This window comes from Cheilinus undulatus, linkage group 13 (genome assembly GCF_018320785.1).
Source record: "Cheilinus undulatus linkage group 13, ASM1832078v1, whole genome shotgun sequence".
In the NCBI taxonomy this organism is placed as follows: Eukaryota; Metazoa; Chordata; class Actinopteri; order Labriformes; family Labridae; genus Cheilinus; species Cheilinus undulatus.
This window is the reverse complement of record NC_054877.1, coordinates 25030073-25044545: the sequence shown is the minus strand read 5'-3', so window position 1 is coordinate 25044545 and position 14473 is coordinate 25030073. Positions and strand designations below refer to the sequence as shown.

At 39.0% G+C, this 14473-nt stretch overlaps 1 protein-coding gene across 1 annotated transcript in view; it reads left to right on the top strand.

The window, feature by feature from the left end:
• The first annotated feature begins 5271 nt into the window (after nucleotides 1-5271).
• Nucleotides 5272-14473, top strand: part of LOC121520789 (corticotropin-releasing factor receptor 2) — an 83480-nt gene continuing 74278 nt past the window's right edge. The window contains exons 1-2 of the mRNA XM_041804407.1: nucleotides 5272-5392; nucleotides 5505-5624. Of these exons, the coding sequence (XP_041660341.1) occupies nucleotides 5272-5392; nucleotides 5505-5624 (241 nt within the window). The remainder of the gene's footprint in view (nucleotides 5393-5504; nucleotides 5625-14473) is intronic.

Below are 14473 nucleotides of genomic sequence, written 5' to 3'. Positions count from 1 at the left end.
CTGAAAATCAATATATCTGCTGGTCCTTATTAAAGAAAGCCTGAAGATAGAGAGGACAGTCAGAGGGGGGCAGCACAGCGTGGCACAAGAGATAGGCTGTGACTGAAGAAGAGGAAAAACCACAACCCCAACACACAACTCAAAGGTGACCCTGCAAAATAAAAGCATACATGTGCACCTGTTCCCAGCGAACAGGTGCACATGTATAAACATTGTTTATATCCTTCTATAGTCTGTGCACATGTACTATAGAGGTAATAATGTTTTATGTATGAATATTGAATTAAAGCAGCACGAACATTTTATAATCCACATTTCCTTTAAATAAATGTAACAAGGACAGACATATTAAAGAATTTTAGTCGCTGCTGCTGTCAGTAAATGTAAATAACAGAGGGGCACACCAGTATTATGCTGTCACAATATAAATATGGATGTCCAAAGGTGTAATGACAGTTATGGCACTGTAGTGGAAAATGCCAGAATATGTGCTACTAAGTGCAGCTAGTTTTAGGGCTGATCTCCACTCTGTTTTTTATTACTTGATGACAGAAGTCTGTTGGTTCTTCTTGAAAATCACTCTTTCAAGAAAACTTGACCATCATGCCTCTGCAAACAGTGTCACTGCATAGTGAGGCTGTCTGTCTTACCCCATATTGTGGCAGAGTTAAAAAATAAAATAAAACGAAAAGATGTTTAAAACATGAATAAAAATGAGTAAAAGTGCTGTTGGGTCTTTGTAGTGTCACATACAGGTGCTCTTTGAAAGCTGTGGGTTTGCTTTGTTCAGCATGAGTAAAAAGGAAGTTCAATTCAATCAAACATTTAATAAAAGAAATTCCACTACTGCCCTATCCTACACCAACAACCTGGCTTCAAAAGCTCTGTGGCACCTTTGAATGTGGGGGTTGAAAACACTCTCATAGTTACTGATGTTCCAAGGCAAATCATTTCCCATGCGATTAAACCTAAACTATAATTGCGTTCAGCTGACTAGTCTAAAGAAAATTTAAAAAAAACCCCAGCAAAATAATTTAAAAAAACACTGTAAACTAACTTCACAATTAATAGAACATGGATAAAATTAGCAGTGCAAGCCATGTCAGCCTTCAATCCTCTTTGAAGATTTGCATCCACATCCCTGTGCTGAATGTCACTACTGAATACTTCCAGCATGTGTAGAATTTGATTCAACCTCTGGGAAAATTTGTCCCAATTTTTCTAAATCAAATAGTGCTAAATCCATGCTGTTCCCCTGACATGCTATCAGTGCTATGAGTTAGTGGTTGGCAGCCCTGGACTGGGAAGAAAATTTGACCCTTGATGTGAACTGCCCCTCAACACCAAAAAATGTTGAATCAAAATTTTATTAAAAAAAAAAAAAAAATTAAACTCCCTTTTTTACTTATGCACATACCCTTCAAAAATGTATAAAACGTAATCTCTAAAGGACATACTATCAAGTGGAAGTGTCACCTTGACAGTGAGTGAACACAGAGCTGGGAAGAACAAACCCAGAGAGAGTTTGGCTTCACTTATTAAAAAAAAAAAACCTTACCCAATGGTACATTTATTAGTTGTACTTGATATCTGCTAGATTACTCTGTGAAAAGTTGTTTACTATACCTCTGACCAGAGCACATCCATCCACTATCTCTACAGGGGAGGAGAGGGCTAAAGCCAATCCCAGCTGGGCACAAATTATCAATATGAAATTAATTTGATTCCTTTTGCACATTTCTAATTTATAACGAGAAGCAGAGCAAACACACTCCAGGCAGTTTTATAGGTAGTCTTAAACACTAACAGTTCAAGGTCACTTTGAAAACAAAAGAACAATCGACCCATTCAAAACAGTCGGTCTTTCATTATGTGTGCAAGAGGAGAATAAATCTGCAGGGCTGATTTCTCAGCTACACCGTTGAGTGGGGCAATTTCACTTTATCAAGTGGATTGTCATCTCAGAATGACTCCCTGTAGTGGGAACATAATGACATTCAGGCTGCTTGACACTTGTTTAAAACCACGACTTGCCTAAGGTACTTTAAATTATCACATTTATTTCAATTTTCCATCCAAGTCATTGTACAATGACTTATTCTAGGTTTCACAGTGAGTCTGGGTCAGGTGGGGAAATAAAAAGAGGCCAATCAGCACACTTTGAACTTTTCATACGTAAGCCTCGCCCAATGACAAACCTGTTCCTGCTCCCTTGTCTATCATCTCCTAATCAACCAGGATGTCCTGGATCCTCCAGTCCCAGCTACCACGCATGACAGGGAAAAGAGAGTAGCTATGGCATGAGAACTATAGCTGAGAAAAACTAATAGTTATAAATAATGACAGTAGTTAAAGCTTGGGAGGGTAAATGGCTACAATTCGATAACAACACTTTAACTTCTGCAGCGCTGAACATCTTATGTTGGTATTTATAGAGCATTCACATGAGCATAACCCCATTACCCGAGTCAGAAATTTTCTTTCAGTTTGGCATGTGATGTACTGAATTGCTCAGAAGAAATCTAGGTCATTTCAAATGGATGTCAACAAAGACTTTATACCTCTTTCCAAATGATCTTTGAACATACAAAAACCGTCACACAAAGGACACAAGAAAGTTGCTCCAACCACAAAATTATTTCCATTTAATAAAGATAAATACATATTTTTTTACTGACTTTTTGACTTGCCATGTGGATCTGAGGGGGTGTTTATGTGAACTCCTGACAAAAAAACAAATTACTCCTACAGTTTGGTCCATCTAGTGTTATTTAAATTACTTGTTATAGTTGGTACACCCTGTGGTGTATAAAACATGAAGCAAAGGAGAGGGGAAACATTCAAATTGTAAAGCAACACAGGAATTACCAGCCTAATATCTCGTGATTCAAATCAATAAGATAAATACAATGTGAAAAAATGTTTTGTTTTTTTTAAATAAGTGCAAGTTGGAGCAATGCATCGTATTTATGATTTCAAAAGTGTGCTGTGATACATATTTGTAGGTAAAAAGCCAATGCAGCACTCACTTTTGCAAAACCATGACTTGCTTACATGAGTAAATGACCCCAGACTAGCTTATGTAAACACAGGATGAGATATTGTAACGGAGCTTTAGCAGAGCACTTGTTACCAGCGTTTTCTACTCTTGCATGTCCGCATGTACCTTTAAAATGTATTAGCTTTGGTACGGTCTTTGATCCTCTCTGCTTTCACATCCAGAGGCTTTTCTAATAGTGTAGAGTTGTGTTTTGTTGTGCATGCTTCTTCCTCATCTTCATTAAGGCTCATTCATGCTCTGTGTGAAAAATGGATATGGACGGAGATTGCACGGATAAAACATTGCAATTAAATATAGTTGTTGGGGGCAGTGTGGAGCAATGCAGCCTAACATTCAGCCAGAGCAGCAAAACATAACATCTCAACAAAACAGACACATGTAATTATGAGGGCAGTGATGGTTGTGATGTTTAATCTATTTTGGTACGAACATAGAGCATGAATGAGCCTGTAATTGTTTAATGGCCGTTAGCAAACAGTTATGAGTGTTACTGCCTGGAATGGCAGATAAATACTCCTGTGTGTTAGCATTTTTTTCTCCTTTTAGACATAATTGTCATGTGACGAACCCTGATCCCCAAACAGGACAGTTCAGAATGAATACAACTACCCTTACAGCTCTTACCAAAACATATGAATTACAGAAAAAAAGTAAAGAAATGAGCTACTGATTAAAAAAATGTTTTTGAAGCTGGTTATAAACACGTTTATTTCTGCTGTTAAAATTATATTATGGGGCTTTAAGGAAATTCTTTGGTTTCTGGTGCTGTTCTCAAGTTGAACCAGGCAAATTGCATTTTGTTTCTTAGTATTATTACAGCTCTATGTTAGCTATATTTTTACAACCAGATGCTGTTGTTTGCAGACTACAGCACATGTGAGAGGGGTCTGGCTTCAGACTTCAAATCTTGGACTCTCTTGCAGACCACTAGCGTGAAATGGTGCCTCTGGCAGAACGAAACTGACATTTGGTACAACATTAATTCCAGTTTTAGATATCTTTTAAACTCAACCTTATTTTTTTTTAACAAACATTCATGAAATACCACATTGCTAAAATTACAGACTAAGCAACATTTCATAAGTAGAACAGAATATAGGTCAGAGGTCTAATCCGGGCTTCTATTATGAATACACCTGTTTTAGAAGTAGTAGGCTAGCTTGCTTTAGCTATGCTAACTACTTAGGTAACGTAGCTAAAGCTATCGAAGCTACAAAGCAAATGTAGCGTAAGCTTATGTAGACTAGTTAGCTGTACTTTTGCTGCACTTGCTATGTGGTTATGTAATCCATGTAGCTTACACAGCTATCGTAGCTTTGTTAGCTTTAGCCCTGGCTGCATTAGCTGTTGAAGTGGTTTTGTCAAGAACAATGTTGTTCCTGTAAGTAGACAGTTTACTCTGTTTTATTAGATGTTTTGTCATCAGGTTTTACAGGTCAGGTTTTTACTTGTAACTTTTGGTGTCCTAACCCTTACCTAAATCCTTACCCAAACATTTACTGGAAGTTTTATTTTGAAAATGGCGTGACAGAGGCAGGCAAAGTCTTACCGTAGTAGTGTACAATGGAGGGGCATCTGAGAGCGGTGGTCAGCAGCCATACTGTCTTAGCAAATTTCAGCGTTTTCAGTGATAACATTTTCTAGTCCTTAATGCACGGTGAGTTTGGCTCTATTTATTTTGCTGTCCATGCAAAGTGGCTTGTATTAATTCAAATCAATACAATTTAGCTTTTTTATTATCAGAGAGAATTTTTTACTTCAGTTAGAACTGATGAAAACACCTTACAAACGCCAGAACTGGGAGAATTTTAGGAAGCTTAAGGTGCTAAATCATAAGGTAGGGAATGGTCAGATAAGGGTACTGGCTGTTGTATTAATATGAACTAAAGCCTTCATTCAAAGTAAATTAACCGGAAACGAACAGCGTGTGAATGCAGTCTTACCCCTTTTAAATAAACCTGACAGGTGGGTGTCAGGACAGATCGCTGTGTCGTCTGTCTTTCAGCGACTCCGCTGTAGCACGTGGATGAATGCGGGCACGCGCGGCTCTGATTGGCCGGGCGCGCGGCTCTCAGCAGGAGCGCTGTGAGCGCTCTGCTTGTCATTACTGATGCACCGATTCACAAGCGTGTGAACACTGCTGGGCTCCTCAGTGCATGCATCTCTGCTCGGACCTGGAATTACTCTCTCATTATTCATTAGTTCTCGCCATGGATGCTACACTGTATCAGATTATTTTCGGGGAGCTCGCGGACTTGAACTGTAGTTTGATGGATGCTTTCCAGGACACTTTTTTGGAAAACGCGTCCCTGTCTTTGCTCACCACTGATGGTAAGATTGACGTGCCTCATCTTATATTCTGTGTTGCGTCATAGGAAAGAAAAACAAAACAAAAATCGCCCTTATTTTGTTATATTTTGTTATATTTTGTTGCCTCCTTAAGGTTTTTATTGCAATGCCACTACGGATGAGATTGGAACCTGCTGGCCGCGGAGCAGCACTGGGAGGATCGTGGAGAGACCCTGCCCGGAGTACATCAACGGGGTGAAGTACAACACAACCAGTAAGAGATTATACTGTCATTGAAAAGTACTTTATCATGCTTTTAGAAGTGTAAATAGCCTTTGTAAAGAACTTGTACGGAAATGTGTATTTACTGAAAACAGCCAGAGGTGTTTGCATCAGGTAAAGGTAAAATCTTCTGGCTGGTAGAAGGCTAAGCAAACACGTTCAGGAATTACATAAATGAAGTTGCTGTACGCTGATTCACTGTTCATGACCCATTCTATATTTACTCATGCAAATGTGTTTATTCTTGATGTGTAAAGCCCGTCTGCTGTTATGTGAAACAGTGATGACAATGAATCTCAATGATCATTACACCTCCTGTCAGTGCAGCAGCTGCATCAGTATGAGCACGTGCTGCTCACTGAACGTTAAAGGACAAATCTGTACCAGAGTTTGGCCTACTCTGAGGCTTAGTTTTATTTTTTGTCATTAGATGAGTGGAAATAAATGTAAAAATTATGTTGAAATACTTGACTTCAGTGAATATTCAGAGGGGAAAATCCTCCCATTGTATGAGGCAGTTTAAAAGGAATAAGATTTGCAATAATGGTAAGCATAACAAAGAATTTCATCATAAAAAGAGGACAGGCATCACAGGCAGAGATCCAGATTTCCTCAGCTTCACTCTGCCAGATTGCATTGCAGACTTTTATTCTATCACATATAAGACTGGTAGCCAGGCAGACCCATTTTTTTCCAATTTAATCTGGTACAGAGCAGAGTCTTGAGGTCTCCTCCATTCTTAATTGTCATGCTGAATCAACCCAACAGTGATTATTGAGGGCTGAGTCTCTGTGATTTCCACTTCTTGTAAGATAGGGTCAGTCCAAATGCACCCCTTGCCCCTACCACGAAGGCCGGAGATGTACTTGCTGTTATCTAAGTGAATGTAGACACATGTGTGGCTTCTGTGCATCCCAGGTGTCTGATGTGCAGTGCACGTTCTCAAGAATTAGCGCAGCATGGACACAGGGTGCAGTATGCACATGCAAGGCCGTCCCTAGGGGGGTATAAAAGGGACAAAGCATAGCCAATCCAATTTAAATAAGACAGCATAGGAGCAGTTAGCCAATGGTGTGCTTAGAGCAAATCAGCTGGCCGTCGGCTGATGAGGGCTTGCATGAGATCAGCTGATCTCAATTATGGCAGCACTTGACTCCATGGCCTGTCTGAACTAATGCTAAACACTGGATTTCCTAAAACCAGGTCCACCTCTGGCCAAAGCAAGGCCATAAGCAGACTCTGGTGTAAGGAACTTATGTTTGGTTAACACTTTGTATGCATTACCTTGATCATATTTATCATACAAACACCAGCCTGATCTGCAGAGAGAGAGGAAAAAATACTTAAAGCGAGGCCCCCATGGATGACAAGACCCTACGCGCTGTGCGTGGTCTGTGTATAGGGAGCGGCAGGTCTGCTTAAAAAACACTCTAAAGTTTAAAGTAAAAAGAATAAGTATGAACAAATAACAAGACTAGCTGAAGTGGGTCCAACAGTCGTACAGAACTACACAAACTTAATTGTGTGCACAGCTGATATATCTGTCATAAAAAGTGTTAGAAATGTTCATGTCTGCCTATACAGAAAGCATGCTGATAATGTTGTGCATCATTAATGTTTTAATATTAATAAATAAAGATAATTGAGTCTATGAGGGTCCCAGTAGTTTCTGTGGGCGGGCCTTTGCACATGTGCAGTAGAGTTCATGTTGAGGCAGAGGAAGTGTGACAGCCAATACAGCAGAGTCAATAATTGCTGTAACATAAACTGATAAACCGACTCTGCAGTTCTCTTTATGTGTACAATGTGCCTTAAAGGGACAGATAATTCAATTTTAGAAAATGATTTTTAAACCTCCCAAAAATAATGAAAATAAGATTTGTCTTGCAGTTCAAAACAGTTGTGCAGTGCTGACTTCCAGACAAGTGTCTTCACTGAATGCATATTTGATGAAGATGTTGTGAAATGATAATAAACTAAACAAAGTTTCATTCACTCTTTCTGTCTTTTTGAACCTCATCTACAAATGCAGTTGCAAATGCAGAAAGTCATCAATTAACACAGTCACTAATTAAACTGGTACACCTGGAGCGTTACGTCAGCGTGAGAATAAAAATGTTGTAGAAATGAAAGTGCAGACCATGAGTCATCATCCTGCACTGATCTGATGATACTGCTGATAATGATGTTATATCACAACAAACATCTTTATAAACTTTTCAAGTATCTCCATGTTTTTAGTTTGCAGGTAAGTAGGAACAAAACATGAAAAGAAAGTATCTCTGTCCTTAGACCTGCCCCTATGTTTTTTTAGGGTGTCCCAGTTCTTGTTGAAATGGAGGGGTAGGGTGAAGTGAGGGGTCCACGACAGTAATCTGATTAGGGCCCAAGCACCTTCGCACCTTGTTTTGGGGGCCTTAAAATGTTTGAAGATGCACACATTTTCCATAAAGTTCCCCCCAGTGGAAATTCTTGTCTGATACTTGCCCCAATAATCAGTCAAAGCACTGGGTAGGAGCTACAGGTATGAAAATTCTTACACATATGTGTCATGAGTAGACAAAAAAAAATTCTCACGGGATCATCCTCTAAAAAGTACAAGTGCACCACAAACAGCTAGGGATTTCCATTGATCAATTCCAGATGCTTTCTTTTTTTTTTTTTTTTTTGCCTTATTCTGGACAAGATGAAGATCCAAAGTGGTGCCATGACCAGGGGGCCAAAGTTTTTCTGCATTTTCTGTGTTCCTAGACAAATGATTCCATATAACTTTAACCCTTTACCTACCAAGCCGGCGCTGGCGCTGTGTTTTATATGTCCAGAGCATTATTACCGTAACTCTGTCAAAGTTGGAAAGCTGAGAATTGTGGGCATGCCCACATTTATGGTTCATTGCGGTACTCGCAACCATAGGACGTGGGCATTCATAGCAAAACACCAGAAGTATCGTGAGACAGCTACATGGATTCTCAACACTGTAACTCCTTGAAAGTTTGCACAATCTAAAAAATTCCAACGCTGACAGAGAGCTGAGAACATGTGCTTTCTGGCAATATATGATGTGTAGTATGTATATTACTGTCATCTCAAACAGCACCGCGAAAAAGGCAGCTTTGGCAGAAGACGAGTGAGAAAAAGAGAGTGAAGGAAAAGAGTAAAAGGAGAGCGAGCAAGAGTGGTTTTTTGTTTTCAAAAATAGTGTTAGATGATGGCATTTGTGCGTGTCTATCATGTGCAATAACAATATGTTACTTGAGAATGTTGAAAATGCATTTTTCCACCTTTGTTAGCACTAATTGTCGCCTATGTATATAGTTATCTTTTGCACTGTGTTTTGTGCACCCAGAGTCCTAGACTCAAAAAATGACTGGTGATTGTTCTAAACATGTATAGGTTCACATTTCAAATGTCAAATCAAAACTTCATGAGCAATAACAACATTTCTTCTCATAAAAGCCATGAAAAACAAATCTGTTTTTGTGTTTTTCTTTGTTTAAACTGCTGACAATTCCATACAATGTGCAATAATCATTAACCAGATGTTGAAAAGTCAAGTTCAAGTACTCCTGTGAAAAGGGACCAAAGCTCTCAGACTTAGGGCATTTCCTGACTATTTTACAGCCATAATAACAAAATATGTCCAAATAGCCATTTTTAGACTCAGTAGGTAAAGGGTTAACTTTTCAGAGCTTTTGTTTATCTTCACCAAACATCACAGCGAAGATCACACATTAGACCTGAATACATTCATGCCTCTGATTTCTTTTTGTCACAGCGCCCCCATGTGGCAACAAGAATTTGATTCTTATTTTTGCCTCCTACAAGTTATTAAAACTTTGAGTCCCACTCTGTTGTCAATCTACACCTGAAATCCTAGCCATAATATGCATCATGACAACACCAAAAAAAAAACAAAAACGCCTCTTTGACAAAAGCCCAATCCCAACAGGAAGTCCACCGGCTTCATCTGCATCTCTAATGCAATATTTGTGCTAAAGCACTGAATCCTGTTGCAATTTTAGGAAACATTAAACACAAACAGTTTTTTCCCTAAATTTTATGGACAGACAACAGTATCAGAATGAGCATGCAAACATCTCCTCAAAGCACCACCTTCTGGCAACAAGAAGTGACATAACTAGCCAGTGTGCTCATTCCTGGTCACATCAAACTCAGATTTTTAAAAGGCCTTAATATTTGACCACAACACTGATATGTTTTATTAAAAGACACCTCACTGGCAATGCCACGGGTTTCCATATGTCACCATTTAACAGGAAGTTGGTGTATCTTTCATATGAAATATCTTATTTGCTTTCAATTTCAGCCTCTCTACATATTTAAATGTTAATTTTATGGTTTTGCTGTAGCGCAAAGTACTGTAACAAGCCGGTAACACCTCTAACATAAAATGTCCCATGGACGTGGGAGAGCAACTGTCTGTGTATGTGTAAGTACATCAAAAGTCCTGTTAGCAATATTAAGTCCAGCACAAGTTTAGTGTCTGCCATAGGAACAAAAGTGATAACACTGGACGTTATTAATGGCCGAGCCAAATGTGTCGAACATCAAACTTAGGCAGGTTCAAACACTTGCTGTCCTGGAAATTTTTTCATAGCAGGCAGTTATGTGCACTATTTTCCATGCCATTTAAAATAAAAATGTAGATTTTGAATGCTTACAAATCAAACCAATAATCTGGACAGAAATCATCCATTTCTACCTAAAAAACCATCAGTTTGAGTGGTGGTTTTAAACCTTTAATTTCACAAGGCATGCCAAGGGTCAAGCCAAAATCTCAAAGCACATATCCATAAAAAGTAGCCTCTTTAAAACATGTTACTATACCTTGAACTTTTGTAAAGTAGCACTGATGGTGGTACGGTTTCCCACAGCACACTCAGCTTTAGGGCAACATCATGTTTGATATCTACTGTAATTTTTCTTCATTATTGAGTAAAAAGCATGCCTCTTAAGATTGTTATATTGTTAAGTTATAATAATGGGTTGATTTGGTCAGCTAAGCTACAAGAATGACTTTTTCACAATGTTTTTTTAAATTAATATCTATTCCTTTTTTTTAAAAACTCTCATAACTCTCAGTTGATAACTTTTTTTAACCTGGCAAGCTTGGGAGCTTTAAAGACACCATTCAGTGCTAAAGCCTTGTAAGGCTGACACTGATGCACATCAGTGTCAGCAAACAGGGAAACTGACCCACAGTGTGACACAGCTTGCCCAAATTGTGCCCCCCGTCACAATTTCATTGATCTGTTTGTGTAGGCATAGTGTTTGGAAGTTAAAAACGCCCACAAAAAAAAAAAAAAAAACAATTTTCAGAAATGACCAACTTGTGGGCAAGGCCTCTTGAAATTGAAGGGTGGGGGTCAAAATTGGAAACAGGACTCAGCCTTGGCCCAACCCCAATATGTTGCACTCTCACCTCTAGGGGTAGGACGTCCAGATTCTTGTTGGAATGGAGGGATGGGGATGAGGTTCTAGGGATGCCCTTCAAACATAGATTTTACCAAGGCACGGTCCAAACCATGTGTTGTGGGAAATCTCCCAGAATGCCTTGTGTAACAATAGAAGTTCGCTGCTTAAGTGATGACAAAAGTGTACGAATGTAAGTTGTTTCTTCATCATTCTTCTTCAAATAAATGTAATTTTGTTTCAGTGCATTTGAAAAAATCTCTCATTGTATACGGTCAATTCCTTCAATGATAGCTGACATATCAGCGTCTAAAAAGAGGAATGTTTCACCAACCCTTGTAACTCTGTTCCAAATAGCACTAGAACTTGAGAGGTAGGGATAAAAATTAGAATGAGACTGAGCCTCATTGTTTCCTTACCAAACAGCATGATCCAACAATTTGAAACGAAGAGTTAAGTACACCATCATCTCTTTTACACCACACCAACACTGCTGTGTTATGTAACACCAGCATTAATCATAAGACTGCTGAAGTTGCCTTTGACACCTTTAGAAAAGGACTAATTTGCTTTGATTTCACAACATAACAGCCAAAATTAGCTCCAGTATGAGCCGACTAGTAAGATTGAGAGTATCCGAGGCTGTATTTTTTATTGAATACTGCATCTGTGATCTCTGTTTCTGGCCCAGGTGCAGCATTATTACTCCCTAACCACATGCTCAAACACTAACACAGTCACGCACATGCTGCCCTCTGTGGTCACCTGTCACAGCGTTGATCTAGCCTTTGCTCTGCTGGTGCTCAGTGTTAGTTGGTGTTTTGATCCGCTCTGTGTGAAGTGCTTTGACAGCACGTGCTGACACCTATTGTGACGTCCGCCTTCATGTTATTGACACCTTTATGGATCCAGTTATTATTATTGACCAGTGGAGGTTTTGACTTTGTCACAAAGTCTCATAAAACGAGTCTCCCCATCCGACAAGAAATCAAATGCGCTAAGGTATAATGTGTTTTTTGCTGTAGGTGATGTATTTGCTTTGCCAACATTGGCTCCAACTGGTTTCTAACATTTGACAAATCAAACCGGAGAGAATGAGATCCAGAATAACAGAAAATATCAGTCTTTTCATAAAAGTGGGTCACGTTATTGAAGTGATTACATTCCTTGGGGAGAATGGAAAAGGTGACAGATATTTTTGTTCCCTTTAGTAAATCCCTTGAGTCAGATAATAACAGGAATCAGTCTTTCTGACAGCAGCTAATGCTGCTTTTAGACCCGCATCATCAACAGCATCTATTATTAAAGGGACAAATTTACTTCAACAATATGGACTGTAGATTTGGATTGATCTAAGGCATATTTGTGAACAAATCCTTTCCTTTGCCTGTAACTTAGAAGTCTTACTATATCGATTCTCGAAGTATGGATAAGCATCATGCACCATAAGAAAAGATTAAAAAAGGAATTTTTACAGTTTGGCGGCATTACAAGCATATAATACAGAGCATTGCATGGCACTGACTGTAGCTGTATTCTTCCTCTACATTCTCTCTGTAATGAAAGATGATATAATTTTGGACCTGGGACTTTGGTATTAGGGTCTCCTGGGATTATTGGCTAAGCTGTCTGTGATCAGCAATCATACTCAAGAAGTTTAGTATTCATGGGAGTCTCACTGAGCAGATGAAAAATTGCTTTACAGAGCTCTTTGATGCACTTTTGATCATATGAAAGAGCATTACAGTCTCAGCAAGAAATATACACTCTCTGAGGGTGGATGATGTGACTGCAGCATATGTAACGCTAAGCCTTAGCATTATGGAGCTATTATTGTTGCAAAAGTATTTGCAAATGTGTACAAAGATCTGCGCACAAATCAACAAATGCGTGCACAAAGCCACAAATGCGAGTACAGATCTGTAAATGCACGCACAAATCCACAAATGCGTGTACAGATCTGCAAATCCGTGTAAAGATTTGCAAATGTGTGCAAAGTTTTGCAAATTTGTACAAAGATCCTCAAATGTGTGCACTAAGCTGCAAATATGTAGACCAGTTTGTATTTGTGGACTTAGCTCATTTTGGTTCAGAATCTGCCTCTCAATTGGCTGTCATACACACGTGACTTTTGCAACACTTGTACTGCGCACGATTTGTACTCAGATCCGTAAGCGTGTTCTTAGTTCTGTAAGCATGAAGCTGGGTCTGTTGCCCTCAGCGCAGGCTCACAGGCAAGGCTGCCTTTCTCATCACATCGGAATCACACAGGAGGCAGCAGTTAAGACCTAGTAAGGGCTCTATATAACGTCAGTGTGGAAGGAGAAATGTTATCGTATTATACTGCTATTGTTATTATTCATATTTTGATTGAAAGAGTGAATATAAATGCAACAGACCACTCTATCGATCTTATTGCTAACATCACCCAGCATCAAAATGGGGATTTCTGTTGAATACAACACATAAAACCTTGTCTTGTAGAGATGGCAATTCAACCAACGCTCTGGCACAGTTTTGGAGATAAGGAAGTCATTATTTTATTCACTGTTTCACGCATTTGCAGATCTGTACACGCATTTGTGGATTTGTGCACGCATTTGTGGATTTGTGCACGCATTTGTGGATTTGTGCGCAGATCTTTGTATGCATTTGCAAATACTTTTGCAACAATAATAGCTCCATACATATAGCATGCACTTTTCAAGGATCCAAAACAGGTGAAATTGTGCTGCGTAATATATGAAGTTGTGCAAGCTTCTGTGTACTTCAGGCATTTACCTTTTTGTTTATCACATATTTGGCACAACAAGCATTGCAACCTGCCAAACAGAGCCTGTGGAAGGGATAATTGCCTGGATAGCAGTCATTTTAAAGTAGGTGTTCAGGTTCAGGTGAATAGTTTTGGAAAGTAAAGTGATTCGATCAATTTATGCATTAGTTCCATATTTTAAAAGTGGCGGTTAGAAAATGTGGGAATCATAGTAAGGAAGTTTTAGTTCCTCATAAGAACACTATATGGACCAAAGTATTTGGCCACAACTATTAATTATTGAATTTAGGTACCACATGCGTAAACAAAATCAAGGACATAGCCATGCAGTCTACATTTGCAAACATTTGTGATACAAAATGGGTGAGCTCAGTGACTTTAAACATGGTACTGTGATGGATGCAACCTTTGCAATAAAACTTGTTTGTGAAATTTCATCTCTGCTCTCTCTCTCTTTGCACCAATTCTGTAGTCAGGCCCATAGTTTTATTTTGTGCTCCTCCACTACAATGAGTATTTCTGTGCCTCCTGACATTATAGAAAAAAATGCAGTTTTGTCTTGTTGGCAGTATGTTTTCATGTTTGCATGAGTGTGATGTCTGCCCTGTTACTAACCAGTGAACTGTCCAGGGGGC